Source organism: Silene latifolia, unplaced genomic scaffold (assembly GCF_048544455.1).
Source record: "Silene latifolia isolate original U9 population unplaced genomic scaffold, ASM4854445v1 scaffold_177, whole genome shotgun sequence".
Classification (NCBI taxonomy): domain Eukaryota; kingdom Viridiplantae; phylum Streptophyta; class Magnoliopsida; order Caryophyllales; family Caryophyllaceae; genus Silene; species Silene latifolia.
Genome location: NW_027413149.1, coordinates 391,215 through 405,967, shown reverse-complemented (window position 1 = coordinate 405,967; position 14,753 = coordinate 391,215). Strand labels below are relative to the sequence as shown.

Sequence of the window (14,753 nt, the reverse complement as noted above, 5' to 3'; positions counted from 1 at the left end):
TCCCGAAGGTTTTGGGAATGTGGACAAGGTGCCATCTTGGCCGAAGATCAACCACCGCTCTTCCCTCCTCTCGAAGGAGACATTCTCGAGTTCTCCCCAGGAGATGGGCGAGAACGACGTGCACAACGCCTTCATGGTAAATGCTCTTCATCTTCTACCCGTTTATTTGCTTTTGTTCGATTTCTCTTGTTGACTTCGACTTTCTTGCCCCACTTCCCTCCGGTCAGACTCTATAATAGGAAGATGATCAACATAGTGCGGACCACCAGTAGTGCTACCAACGTCAAGAACCCGGAGTCAAGGGGACTATTGCCGACTTGAGCTTGCTTAGCGCGTCGATCGAAGGAGCTCGTGGTGGAGTTGAAGACTGAGCTTGCTGTCACCAAGAAGAAGCTGAAGGAAGGGATTGATCAGCTGGCTCACACTCAAGAGGTGTGTAGCACTTTCTCTGCCTCCCTCAAGCGCTCTGATGAGAAGATCAGCGAGCTGATCTCCCTGGCCACCAATGTTGTTGCTTATGCTACCTGGCGGGGAAAAATCAGCGGAATGCGTGCTGCTCTTGAGGAGGCTCCCCCCAAGAAAGCTATAGAGGAGGAGGAGAAGAGTTGGAGATGCTCTATCCCACCCAACCTGATCTGAGTGCACTGATGCCTGAAGTTGGGGAGGTGAATTCTCTGCGCATTGGGCCGAGCAAGGCTGGGGGTGACGCTGAAGTGGCCCAGGATGCTGCTGACGGAGCTTTGGATGCTATGGCAGCTGGGGGCGTGCAAGCTGATGCGGTACCTGAAACAGGGGGTCAGCAGGCAGAAGAGGTTCCAGAGGTGGAGGTCATTAATGTGACCGATAATTAAGTTGTTGTTTTTTTTATCAATGAACGTTTTGGCAGTCTGGCCCAAAGGTGGCAGACTTGTAAGTTTTAAAACTCTCTTTTTTATGGTTGCTCCGCCAAGGTGGCGGTTCAACTTGGGGCCGTATTTTGGCCATGTTTTGGAATATCCTTGCCGCGGTTTTGATAAGGTTTGATTTATATCTTGTGCTTGTTTCTTAGATTCCCTTAGTTTAGGAAGTTGCCGTGTCAACCTACTTGGCTGATTTAGGCGAGTCCTGTCATCCTGAAAAAGGTTGACGTTCTGACTCAGCTAGCTGCCGTTTCAGCCAGATGGCTGATTTAGGCACATGCCGCAATGTATGGAGGAGTGGTCGTGTCAACCTAAGAGGCTGATTTAGACTAGCCTGGTCAGCCTGAAAAGGCTGATCCAGACTAAGCTAGCTGCCGTGTCAGCCTGATGGCTGATTTAGGCGTATGCCGCAGTTTTGGACTACTTAACCTTGTTCATGACGCAAGGTGTGTTCATCACGTTTAAAGCCAACAGGGGCGTAATTTAGGCAAGTTTATCGTCATTCTAGGACCAATGGGATGCTGCAGGATTCTGGTAGCGCAGATATCCCTACGTTCCATGTTCGTGTGCATGCATGCTAGGGCCCTGATTATTTGCGATTAGTGCGAGCTACGTCCAGGGAGTGGTATCAGGGGTAGCTTGGTAAGCGTGTTTAGCTGTCAACCAGGCTCCCTTTCGTATGTTCCACAGTCTGCCTGGTGAGGGTGCTCCTTGTGGAGAAAATAGGTTAGGAATGTTGGAGTGCCATGTGCCTTGTCACTCCACGTTGGCAGTTGACAGTCCTGCTAGATATCCTTTCAAAGTACCATAGACACCAGAATTCAGAGTGATGTACCTAGAGAAGCCTGAAAATAGGAAAATCTATTAAAATGATGTGAAATACCTGTCGCCATCTCATGGGGTACTAGAGTAATTGTGGTCCCAGGACGCTGCCAGAGCACACCATCTAATAGTAGTTTAAAGTTTTAAAAAGAGCTAGAGACACCAGAAATAAAAGTGAATTGGCAGTATGCCTACTACCGGATTTTTATTTTAACTTTAAAAAAGATTTGGCTTTTCATAGTACATCATTCTGAAAGCTAAAGTCTATTTGTTATTAAAAGTAATATCTCTTCAAGTAAAGTATGTTCCATGGGCGTTGTATGATTTGACCGTCCATAGTCATCAGTCTGTATGCACCATGGCCAACAACTCCTTCTACCTGGTATGGTCATTCCCATTTGTAGGCGAATTTGTCTGCTTTTCGATTCTTGGTGTTTTGAAACACCTCTCGGAGAACCAGGTCTCCTACCTCCAGGAGCCTGACTTTCACATTCTTGTTATAACTCCCGGCCACCGATTGTTTGTAGGCGACCGGACGGATTTTGCGCTTGCTCGCGATTCGTCAATGTGTCCAGGCTTACGTGAGTGGGAACTAGAACTTCGACGGAATGATCGCTTCGCGCAAACGCCAGGAAAGGTGTTTGGCATGTTGCTATCTTTGGTGTCGTTACGTCCGACCATAACACTAGTGGCAATTCATCCGCCACTTTCCTCCTAACTCATGTAACCTCCTTCTCGGATTGTCCATGATGATTTTGTTACTGGATTCAGACTTGACCGTTGGACTTTGGAGTCCTAGGTGCGACTTTTTAGGGTGATGTTCCACCTGCGCGGTATCCCTCGGTATCGTTGGAGATGAATTGTGAGCCATTGTCACATATGATTTCTGATGGGATACCAAACCTGCAAATGATGTTTCATTTTATAAACGAAATGACCTATTTATCTTTTACTTCGTGAATGCTTCGCCTCTATCCACTTGGAGAAGTAATCATCATTGCCGCATCCGGTTACGTTTCCTGTGGCTCGTGGCAGAGGTCCTACTATGTCCATGCCCCATGCCATGAATGGCCAGGGAGAAATGATAGGTTGCAAGGGTTCTGCCGGTTGATGAATCATTGGCGCTGAGCGCTGGCAGGCGTCACATTTGCGTGCGTACTCTGCTGCATCTGCCTTCATTGTAGGCCGATGAGTATCCTTGCTGAGGGCTTTATTTGCCGGACTCACCTTGCCCCCGCATGGTTTCCATATTCGCCACTTTGTGGAGAGCATGTAACACGATCAGTGCTTCTTCCTTGTCCGGACATCGTAAGTAGGGGCCTACTAGTGATTTTCTCGAATAATATATCATCAATGAGTATGAACACGGAGGCCTTCACTCAAAGCTCTCACTTCTTTCTTGTCGTGCGGCAGCTTGTTATGACGCAGCCAGTCTAGGTAAGGTGTGCGCCAATCCCAGTCATCTGCTTTCTCAGATGTTTGATCAGGTGACTGTGAGTTCTCACCTTCCTCTGTAACTGCCTGGGCTCCTTCTCCGTTCTGTGGATCCTCTAGTTCTCCTTTGTCTATTTCATATACCTTCTTGACGGAAGGCTCTAGCATATGTGCTATTGGAATGTTGGATAGTTCTGTTGGTTTGAATGTTGCCCCCAGAGTTGCTAAGGCATCTACTTCCACGTTCTGATCCCTGGGGATCTGTTTGAGCTTGCAAGTTTCGAATTTCTGTTTTAACTCCTTTGCTGCTTTTAAGTATGCAATCATCTTCGAAACTCTGGCTATAAACTCGTCATTTACGTGGTTGACTATTAGCAAAGAGTCACTGGATAATAGCAGGTGCCTGACCCCTAACTCCAGAGCTAGCTTCATTCCCAATATCAAGGCCTCGTATTCTCTTTCATTGTTGGTTGCCTTGAATTCGCATCTTACTGCTTGCGCTATCAGGTCTCCCTGTGGTGATCGCAGGATTAATCCCACACCCGCCCCCTTTTGGTTGGAGGCTCCATCAATATGCATCTGCCAGACTTTTGTCTCCCTGCTTCCCTCTAAGGTGAGGATCTCCGTATCTACTAGATTCTGGATGGCTGGGCTGAAGTCTGACACGAAGTCGGCTAGTGCTTGCGATTTGATTCTTTGTTACCGGGTCATCTGGATATCGTACCCACTGAGGTGTACAGACCATTTTGACATTCTGCCTGATAGTTCAGGCTTCCTCATGAGAGATTTTAGCGGGTAGTTGGTCACGACATGTATGATGTGGGACTCAAAATAGGGGCGCAGTTTGCGAGATGCTACTACCAATGCTAGTACTAACATTTCAAGAGATGTGTACCTGGTCTTTGCCGGCAGCAGAGACTTGCTTACGTAATATCTTGCCTCGCTCTTTTTCACCTTTCGACCGGCAACAAGACTCACTCCACTTCTGTGACGGCCAGGTATAGGAATAGTGGTTCTCCTGGCTTCGGCTTCGACAATAGCGGCGGGCTGCTGAGGTAGTGTTTCAGCTCTCTGAAGGCTTGCTCGTGATCCGAGGTCCATTCAAACTTCTGGTTTTTCCTTAGTACGTCGTAAAACAGCCTGCACTTATCTGAAGATCTTGAAATGAACTTGTTCAGGGCTGCTACCTTTCCAGCTAGTCTTTGAACATCTTTGGGCTTCTCAGGTGACTCTAGTTGTAGGATAGCTTTGATCTGCTCGATGCTGGCCTCTGAGGGTGCTGAATGTTTCTGCCAGGTGCCGCATGTGATCTTTGGCTTTTTCTGATTTCACCACCATGTCGTTAATATACACCTCCATAGTTCTTCCTATCTGCTCTTTGAACATGCGGTTAACCAGCCTTTGGTACGTGGAGCCCGCGTTCTTTAGACCGAATGGCATGACGCTGTAGCAATATATTCCTCTTTCGGACATGAATGCCGTCTGCTCTTGATCTGCAGGATCCATCTTAATCTGATTATATCCACTCCATGCGTCCAGGAATGTCAACATCTCATGTCCAGCTGTTGCGTCCACCATTGCATCAATATGAGGCAGTGGGAATGGATCTTTAGGGCATGCTTTGTTGAGGTCGGTGAAGTCCACACATACTCTCCACTTTCCATTCTTCTTTGGCACCACCACTACGTTAGACAACCATTCTGGATATTTTACTTCTCTTATTTTCTTTCTTTTTTGCCAAAGAGTTATCTACCTCTTGGTTGATCACTTTGTTTCTTTCCGCTGCAAACTTTCTTCTTCTCTGCTGGATGGGTTTACACTTTGGGTCCACACTAAGCTTATGCGTTATGATGGACGGATCTATTCCTATCATGTCATCGTGTGACCATGCAAAACAATCCATGTTATCCTGTAGGAACTTGATTAGTTGCTGTCTCAAGCTTTCTGTGCATCCTGCTCCAATGAGCACGGTTCTTTCTGGGTGCAGCTTGTCCAGGTTGATTTGATCCAGCTCTTCCGCTGGGGTTCGATGTATTCGTCCGGATAGGTCGTTCAGTAATTGCTATGCGGGAGGGCTTGTGCGGTGCACTTAAGTGCCTTTTTACAGACCTCTAGCTTCCTCCCGATCTCCTCTTATTGTTTCTACTCCCCATGGTGTGGGGAACTTTATGCACTGGTGATATGTTGAGTGGACCGCCTTCATCTGGTGCAGTCATGGTCTTCCCAAGATGACATTGTAGGTGGAGGGTCCGTCTATAACCAGGTACCTGACTTGCTTGTTGACTCCGCTCACATAGGTTGGGATGACTATCTCGCCCAATGAGTTGGTTGTTTCCCTACTAAAGCCTACTAGCGGAATAGTCTTCTTCTGCAAATCCTTCTCGCTGAATCCCATGTTTTCTATGGTTTTCAGCATGCTTAGGTTGACCGAGCTTCCTGTATCTACCAAGACCTTCTTAAGTGTGCAATTGGCCATTGATAAGGTGATAATAAGTGCGTCATGATGTTCTCGTTCGTCGTATGTATCTCCTTCGTCAAATCTGACCGCTGGTAGGTCGCTATGAGAAATTCTGCAAGAATTGGCTGGCCTGTCCCCTTTGGTCTCGGTGGCACGTCTCTTGGCTGCTGAGTATGTCAGCCCGCTTAAGTCTGAGCCGCCTGTTATCAAGTTTATGATTTTGGTGCATGTGGGTGGGTTTGCAGGCTTAGCGGAGCCTAACTTATCCTGCTGCTTGCCCCCACGTGGTAATAGGTGGCTCAGCTTTCCTTGCTCATACAGGCGCTTGATCTCTCTTCGAAATGTGTAGCAATCCTCAGTGTTGTGCCCAATATCACGGTGGAACTCACACTTATTCTTGCTATCCTTTCTCCATGCTTGCTCTCCTACCGGTGGGTTGGGCCACCTGACTCCATCTCTCATTTCCCTGAGGGCCTTCAAGATTCCTCCGATACCTGTAGTGAATCCATACTCGCCGAGTAGGGAGTCTGCGATTTTCCTCGATTCTCCGTGACTCCCCTTCCATATGGCTTGTACCTCTCGTCCTTCTTCTTTGGTGGTTTGCTTTCTTCCCTATTTCTCCACAGTTGGGGTACTAGAAATACTTGGCGTGCTAAGTAAGCTGGCTCTAGCTAGAATATCTTCCTCCAATCTGATTGCGGCGGTACCTTCTCTTCTCTTAGATTGCCTCGAAACTATGGCAGGGATGCATAGTCAGCTGCTTGTATAGGTCGGAGTCGTGGTGGAGGCCTCTTCTGAAGGCTTCTACTGCTGTTGAAACATCGCACTCTTGTACTGCTACCTTCTCATTGTTGAACCTAGTATTGTATTCTCCGATGGCCTCTCCTGCCCCCTGGACGATTTTGTACAGATCTCCTGCGTGCTTCTGTGGTTTTTTGCTGCTTGCAAACTGTTGAATAAATGCGTTCACAAATTCAGCAAATGTAGATATCGACCTGTTGGGCAGGTTTACAAACCATCGAAGTGTCGGCCCTGCTAGGGTGGACCCATATCCTTTGCACATGAAAGCCTCCTTGACTTGCCCTACCGCTGTTACTGTCATCATCTTCTGCTTGTACTGGCTTATAAGATCAAAGGGATCTGTTGTGCCGTCGAAGAGGGGCATATTTGGATTTGTGAATCCCTTTGGCATGGCTGTGATGGATATGGTGTCCACGAATGGTGAGTCGGCATAGCTATCTAGTGTTGCTTTCTCGAGTGGGGTGGCAACCACAGGACCCCGCTCGCATATTTCTTTTAACTCAATCTTGTTGATTTGTTATCTTTGCTGAATCGGGTCCGCTTTGTCATTTTCTTTGGTTCGATATCGCCTCCGATCCGAGCTCTTGAAGGTTTTGATGTGTTCTAGCCGCTAGAGGAGTTGTTGTAACGACCGTCCCTATGCCGCCGATCCATTTGTTGGTTTGACTCGGATCCTCGCTCCGGTGTCGATCGATCGTGGCGGGTATGCTGACGGGGATGCCACCTGCTGGTACTTCCACATAGCTGGTCGCAGTAAATTACCGTGAAGTATCCCGACCCTTGTGGGGTTATCCTTCCATCGATGGTATTGTGGACGGATCCAATCAAGTTATCAATTCAACGGTATCTGTCGAAGTGGATTTACTTGCCGATGCCCCTACGTCGATCTACCGGCGGAGACCTTCCCACGCCCGCCACCGCTTGCTGGGGTGGCGATCTTTGTTTCAGGATGTCTATCTGCGGCTCTTTGTCTCTCTTTCTTGCTTCGGCTTCAGCTTTCTTCTGGTCTTCTCTCATGTTTTCCATGGCTTTTTGGAGATTCTCTACGCCAGTGAGCAAGATTTATGTGGGACTAGATGATAGGGTGATGCCTGAGCTCGACGTTCCTTTATCTGATCTGGCCTGGGTTGCGATAGCAGGAGTCCTAGGAGGTAGAGAGGTTTTTGTTGTAGGTATGATTCTTGAGGTGTGTCCGGGAGCCTGTGTAGCCACTGTTGATGCCGGATTTTGAGTAGAGGGTGGTGGTGGCGATGACTGTCTGCTCCCTGACACGGCGTCCGATGCTTGCTTATTCATTGTGTATCTAGGGTATCAACGATTGACGACCACAATGCCCCACGGTGGGCGCCAAACTGTTTTGGTATTTTTTACAAAGTTGATTGATTAGGGTCAATGGGGTCTTACTCGTTGGTTGATCGTATGATTTTTCGTGTGTTGATGCGTGAATAAAGAAATAAAGTACGGAATGTAAATTAACACGTGAGATTTGGTGACGCGGAAAACCCGATGTGGGAACAACCGCGGGAGAGACGGTACCCTGCCAAATATCGCACTATAATTGAATAGGAGGATGATTACAACTGAAACGTAAAGCTAATCCTGCTGGCGTGAGGCGTCAGGCCTGCAAGATCTTGGACGGATGTATATTTGGGTATAAGAATATGCTAATGCCTTGGTGTAAATAGTTGTACGGATGTGTTGTTGAATGTCCTTCTTGATTATGGAAAGGGAATATAATTTCCATAAGAACTCTTTCCAAATTCGGCCGCCTTTCCCAATTCTCCCTGATCTCCCTAACTCGTCTTTCCTTAATCCGGACGTCTCCTCTGATGGGCCCGTGGTCTTCTTTCAGCCCGCTCTCCCTTTTCCTGATTACGGGCTTCCTCCCTTCTTATCACTCCTCCCATAGCCTTTTATTTTATTAAGTGGGCCTTCCTTATTGTGCTATTTTTAGCCCAAACAACAACCAAATATTCTAAGATGAGAATAATCAACAGGGTTACCCGACCAAACTTCTTCTGGAATGTTGCAGTTAAGAGATCTATTTGGGGAGCGGTTTATTAAATAACATGTTTGTAGACGCCGCTTCAGCCCAAAAGTTTTTTCCTGCCGAATGGGAGAGCATACAACGAACTCTCACCATAATAGTTCTGTTCATACGTTCTGCTACTCCGTTTTCTTGTGGAGTTCCTGGAATGGTATGATGTCTAGCAACACCTTCCTTCTTGCAGAAAACATTGAATTCATTCAAACAGAACTCAAGACCATTGTCAATTCTTAATCTTTTTACTTTCTTTCCAGTCCGGTTCTCGATCAAAGTTTTCCACTCTTTAAAGGTGGGAAACTCCCCGTTCTTGTATTTGAGAAAATAAACCCAGAGTTTTCTGGAAAAATCATCAATAATGGTCATCATATAATGACAAACTCCTTTTGAAGGAACTTTTGAAGGACCCCAAAGATCAGAATGGATATAATCTAAAGTACCCTTGGTTCTATGAATACCCTTTGAAAAGCTAACTTTTTTTATGCTTGCGAAAAATGCAATGTTCGTAGAAATCAACCTTACCGGTACAATGCTTTCCGAGTAGTCCTTTCTTGTTAAGGACATGCATTCCTTTTTCACTCATGTGTCCCAATCTCATATGCCACAATTTGGTGTCATCGCTGGATGAGACAATTGCTGCAGAACCTGTAATAGTAGAACCCTGCAGCACATACAAGCTACCAGATCGATTTGCCTTCAATAATACAAGAGCACCTTTGGACACTTTTAAAACTCTACCTTCAGCTGAATACTTGCACCCAAGTGATTCTAGGGTGCCTAAGGAAATGAGATTCCGCTTCAAGTTAGGGACATGTCTGACACTAGTCAAGGTTCTAGCAATACCATCATGTGTTTTAATTTTTACTGTATCTTCACCAACAACTTTGCATTGTGCATAGTTGCCCATCAAAACAAGACCACCATTAATTGATTTATAAGTAGTAAAACAATCTTTATTAGGAGTCATGTGGAAAGTACAGCCGGATTCAAGTATCCACTCATTTCTAGACCTTTGTTCTATATCAGCAGCAACTAAAACATCCCCATCAGACTCGGACTCAACAACACTAGCTTCAGCATGGTGTTTGGGTTGTTTACCTTTACCCTTATCATCTCTTTCTTGCTTCTTTTTCAGATTAGTACACTCAGAGATTTCGTGTCCTTTCTTCTTGCAATATCGGCAAAATTTAGAGTTTTTACCTCTTGATTTTGACCTGGCCTTACTATTACTACTACTACCTCTTTCAAATGTTCTCCCTCTAACAACCAAACCTTCACCCGATTGTTCAGAATTAATTTCAGTATAAAATTTTTCTTTTGATAGGAGGTGAGACTTGACATCTTCAAAGGATAATGTAATATTATTACCGTATAACATAACTTCTTTAAAGTGTTTAAATGATGGTGGTAATGAGACAATGAGTAGGACAGCTTTATCTTCATCATCGATTTTAACATCAAGGTTCTCCAAATCTATTATGATAGAATTAAACTCATCTAAGTATGTTTTTACGGGAGTACCTTCTGACATGCGGAGAGTGAATAGACGTTCCTTGAGTTGAAGCTTATTTGCTAGACTCTTGGTCATGTATAGAGATTCCAATTTAGTCCACATGCTAGCAGCGGACATCTCTTTAATGACCTCACGTAAAACTTCACGTGATAAACAAAGTTGAATCACGGACAACGCCTTCTCATCCATTTCATCCCATTGTTCATCTGTCATAGTGGATGGTTTCTTGACCTACCATCTAAAGCCTTCTTTTAAACCATTTTGTATAGGGACAGCTCGCATTTGAACTCTCCAAATGGCGAAACTAATTTTACCGTCAAATTTCTCTATGTCAAATTTTGTCGACATTATGGAAAAATCTCAGTTGAAAATAATATGGCTTTGATACCAATTTGTTGGGGTACAAAGTACGGAAGCGAATAAATCCAACCAAAGATTTAAGAGAAATAATAAAAGACAATAAAAATAACACAAGATTTTTAGGTGGAAAAACCCTCTTTGAAATAGAGGTAAAAAACCACCGGCAGGAGAGCCAAGTATTTCACTATAATGATTTATAAGAGTACAAGTATTTCCTCAATAGCCTATAGAATATGACCAAATTAATTACTCTTGGAAGGTTAAATGATATTAACTCCCACAATGATATAAATAAAGAGAGTAAGAATAAAGAGGAATAATAATGAGAAGTATTATGTTGTAGTTTTGTTGTGTATTTATTTTACGGAGAAAAAGCCACTATTTATAGTGCTTGTAGGAGTAAATGAGAAAATGCGTTTGTCTTGCAATTTCTCCATGTTACTTGTATTAACATTACTCCATCATCCGTTGAATGCATTTCCCATAACTTCACCATATGTTGCATGAACACACTTTACTCCACCATAAGTTATTGTATGTTTCTCATAAACTCACATATTTCAATTTATTGAAATGATAAATGTGAGGCATAACTTCAACACATGTATTCTCATTAATCTTTTTTTTTATAAAAGTTATCTTAATTTATTTTCGTCAAAATCAAACTTACTATTAATATGTTTGGGCATTATATTAATACTTTTTATTCGTTGGTAATATTACACATTACAAAATACGAGAATCAATATCAAGATATTCCGATTATATGTAGGAAGTATTTGTCAATTATACCATATCCCATTTGTATTGATAATAATACTTAGTAAAATATTTTTTTCATAATAAATGTAAATATTGAGTTATTTATCAATAATTTTAGTTTTTGTTTATTTATTACGATTATTTGATGGGAATAATCCATCCTATGAGTGCCCTGCAAATAACACTCCATCCTATCAGTAATTCCAATTAAATTCATCCTATCCACCATTCTTCCCGTAACAAACTCGCCTAAAATGATGACCGGGTACTTCAGGTTTTATTCTCTCCCCCTCCTTATTTAAGCAAGGCTCTTGCCAATTGCCACCACCACCACCACCACCGACCACCACCGTATTCTCATCTCACCATAACACCATTTAAATATTATTCTGCAAAACACTTCGTAAATTTGGTCGCCTTCTCTGAAAACGAAGTTCCACTATCAAAAATCGATACAATCAATTTGCTAGAAATCTCGCCTGGAGTCGCCATCATCCTCAAAAACACAATCTATCTTGCCCGAATCGCTCTCTAGTCGCGGCGTCGATGGTCATGGCGCCGCTTGACCCCATTAAATTAAGCAACATGGTTTGAAAAACTAAGGAAGAAAGAAAGGGAGAATGGAACTAAGTGATGTTGCCGCCTTGCCTCCCCTTCCCACCACCGTCCTTCACAAGTAGACCCAAAAAATAAGAAACCCAGAAAATCGAAGATGAAATCTAACCGCCTTTATTACGACATCGCCCACAACAAACCCCAACACGTATCCCCAACCTCCGACCAACCCGAAAATCATTCTAACGATCCCAATTATACAGCCCACCCACACCATGTTCTTTGCTTGACCATGTCCCTTTTCGTCTTTTCGGACCACCATTATACAAATTACCACCACCAACTTAATCCACTTGCTCAGATCTGTCCTTCGACCTCCTCCTCTCGCCGTCAACAGCTCCATAAGTACCAATCTACTTCGGTTGTCTTTCTTCCCTAACTAGTCATGGTGGGTGCGTGTGGTGGTGTTGGTTAAGTAAGGAATAAAAATGTGAGCGTGGTGGTCTTGATGGTGGAGATGCTTACTGGGTTAAGTAAGCGTGTGTATTTGGGGCTGGTGGAATAAAATTACAGTTATAAGTTTTTTTTTTGTTTTAGTGAATATGATGATGATGAAGAAACCAGCAAGATTAAGTCTAACAAGGTGACTGGTTCTTTAGGTTGTCGGTCTTCTGAGAGTATTACGGGAAGAATGGTGAATAGGACGGATTTAATTGGAATTACTGATTGAATGAGGTGTTATTTGGAGGGCACGCATAGGATAGATTATTCCCATTAAATAATCCTATTTATTATGGTCAAAATTTGAACAAACCCTTGAAAAGAAAATGGGAAGAAAAAATTGGAGTAATGAACATAAAAGTATTTTGGTCTAACATATGTAGTGAGGTCCTTAGAGCCACACAAAAAATGGTCATCCTAGGAATGATAATGAAACAAGACATCTCACGAGTAGCTTGAACTCAGCTCAATCAAGGCTCGGCTCATACGATCTCGGTTCGAGAAATTACTGAGGCAAGCCAAGCTAATGTTGCTTCCGCTTGAAAACCTTGAAAGCGGGCTAAGTTGCTCAACCTTATATGATTAGATAATATCTTGGTCTTATTTTATGAAAAATAATTTATCATGATTATATCTTCGTATCAGCATATCAAATGTATCATTAATTTGCCGAATATTTATATATATAATCTTCTAATTCTGTTATTGAAAATATCGAAAAGAAAAAAAATGAAATTTTAACAATAATATATAGTTTCGAGTTGAGCTTGAGTTCGGACTCGGGTTTTAAACTCACAAACTTAATAATAAGCTCAATTATTTCTAGCGCGAGTGCTCGAGATGTCGAGCTCGAATTTTGTTTCATGGGATAAGCCAAGCACAGTCAAGCTTGAGACGTGTTTTTTCCACCGTATTTTGATGTTAGTCACAAGCGCACCTACAAAGCCTTCACATAACCTGCAGAAAGGATAAGTTTATTTGGCGAACTCAGTCTCATAGTGGTAAATAACACACATAGATAATCTTAAATCAATAATGAGGAAGATTCAAGTCATTAATTTTTTTTGGTATTATTCCTGAGAATCCTTCCTAACATGTTTGAGGGACAAAAGACAACAATTTAGCATCAACATCAAAGAGAAACTGAATATCAGCCTGTTGATATGCCCCAAAGATAGAAGGCCCATCACTTGAATCAGCCGTTGGTAATATTTGCATACAAAATCCATTTTCGTTTACAAAATTACCAAAAACTTTATCGGGGTCAAGAGGAAGATCCACTTCTCCGCTATCTCCTGGTGATTTTATGAAATTAAAAATGATTGAGGGGTATACTTGTCCTTTATTAGGGTCAATTTTATTCGGGTAGCAAAGATCAAACATGTTTGCATCTGTGGCTAGTGCCTTAAACTCGTATTTTGAGAAGTATTGCTCTACCACAGTCCTTAGTGTTAAGTAGGCAGTATTTGTTAGTACCATAAATGTTGCACCCGGGTCTATAAAGAACCCACTTGTGTAATCTTGCTTGTCCAACTCGAAAAGGTATGGGTCGATCGGTAGCCTAACCCCTTCCACTGTAATCGCGGCCAAGTATAAATGGTAATGGGCGTCAGGGTCCATAGCGATTGTTTGGACTTTTCTTGCGTCGTCCCCTTTTATTTGGGCATCATCTCCAAATACAATAGTGCTACTACTTAGATCGGAGCTTATACAATAAGTGAACCGGCCTTTAATTTCCGAGTTCATTTGTGTCATAATTGATTTTGGGCCTATTCCAAGTCCGTGAACCCCAGCTATGACGTTACCACTCTCATTACCAAACCCAAAGTCCTTGTTTTCGATCCCACACCCAAATGCGATATTTGAAAAATATTGGGTTTGGCCGGCCGTGTCGGTGAAACTAAAAGTGTCAATGCCCAAATAACCTTTGGTATGACCTTTACCATATGAGGCTTCAAACCCACAAGATCCATCGTAAATGATTCTAGGACTACATCTTGAATCTTCTGGATTCATTAGGGAATAAGAAGTAGATTCCTCCATGGGAAATGAATCTTTTAAAGTGAAGCATGATTTACAGGTAGCACACTGGATCCAAGTTTGATCAACAGAAGTGTCAAGAATTACAACCGGGGTGAAAGGGGGTTCATGAGTTCCAATTGTGATTTGGGTTACAAAGTAATTTCGCTGAATATCCGCAAAAGAACCTCGTATCGAATTAACACCCAATTTTGCATTCTTTTTATTAGCATAATAAAATGCTCGAGACAAGGATATGTTACGGAGAAAATAAGCTCGCTCTGTGGTCGTGAAATGTTTAGGCAATATTTGTAAATCGGGTGAGTCTATGGGTATCATTTTCATTGAGAATGCATTCACATGGTAAACAATACTAATGATATGGAGTAGGAGATGAAGGACACTACTTGGCTTCATTTTTGCTTTTATTTTCATTCTCTTAACATTCTCTTTATTTGGTTTGATATATGTATAAATATAAAATGTCAATTTGATGTTGGTAGAAAGAATATCTTATTCAATTTGTGATTTGTTTTCTTTTACCCATATTAACAAATATAGCAATGTTTGATTAATTGATTGTGT

At 42.9% G+C, this 14,753-nt stretch overlaps 1 protein-coding gene across 1 annotated transcript; it reads right to left on the bottom strand.

The window, feature by feature from the left end:
• Positions 1 to 13,238: 13,238 nt before the first annotated feature.
• On the bottom strand, positions 13,239 to 14,507 carry LOC141638095 (aspartic proteinase nepenthesin-1-like). The gene has a single exon (XM_074447529.1). The coding sequence runs from the start codon at positions 14,505 to 14,507 to the stop codon at positions 13,239 to 13,241; it is 1,269 nt and encodes a 422-aa protein (XP_074303630.1).
• Positions 14,508 to 14,753: the final 246 nt, after the last annotated feature.

What these genes read in the sequence shown, in the direction of transcription:
- LOC141638095 (XM_074447529.1), bottom strand. Translation starts at nt 14,507, where the DNA reads ATGATACCCATAGACTCACCCGATTTACAAATATTGCCTAAACATTTC.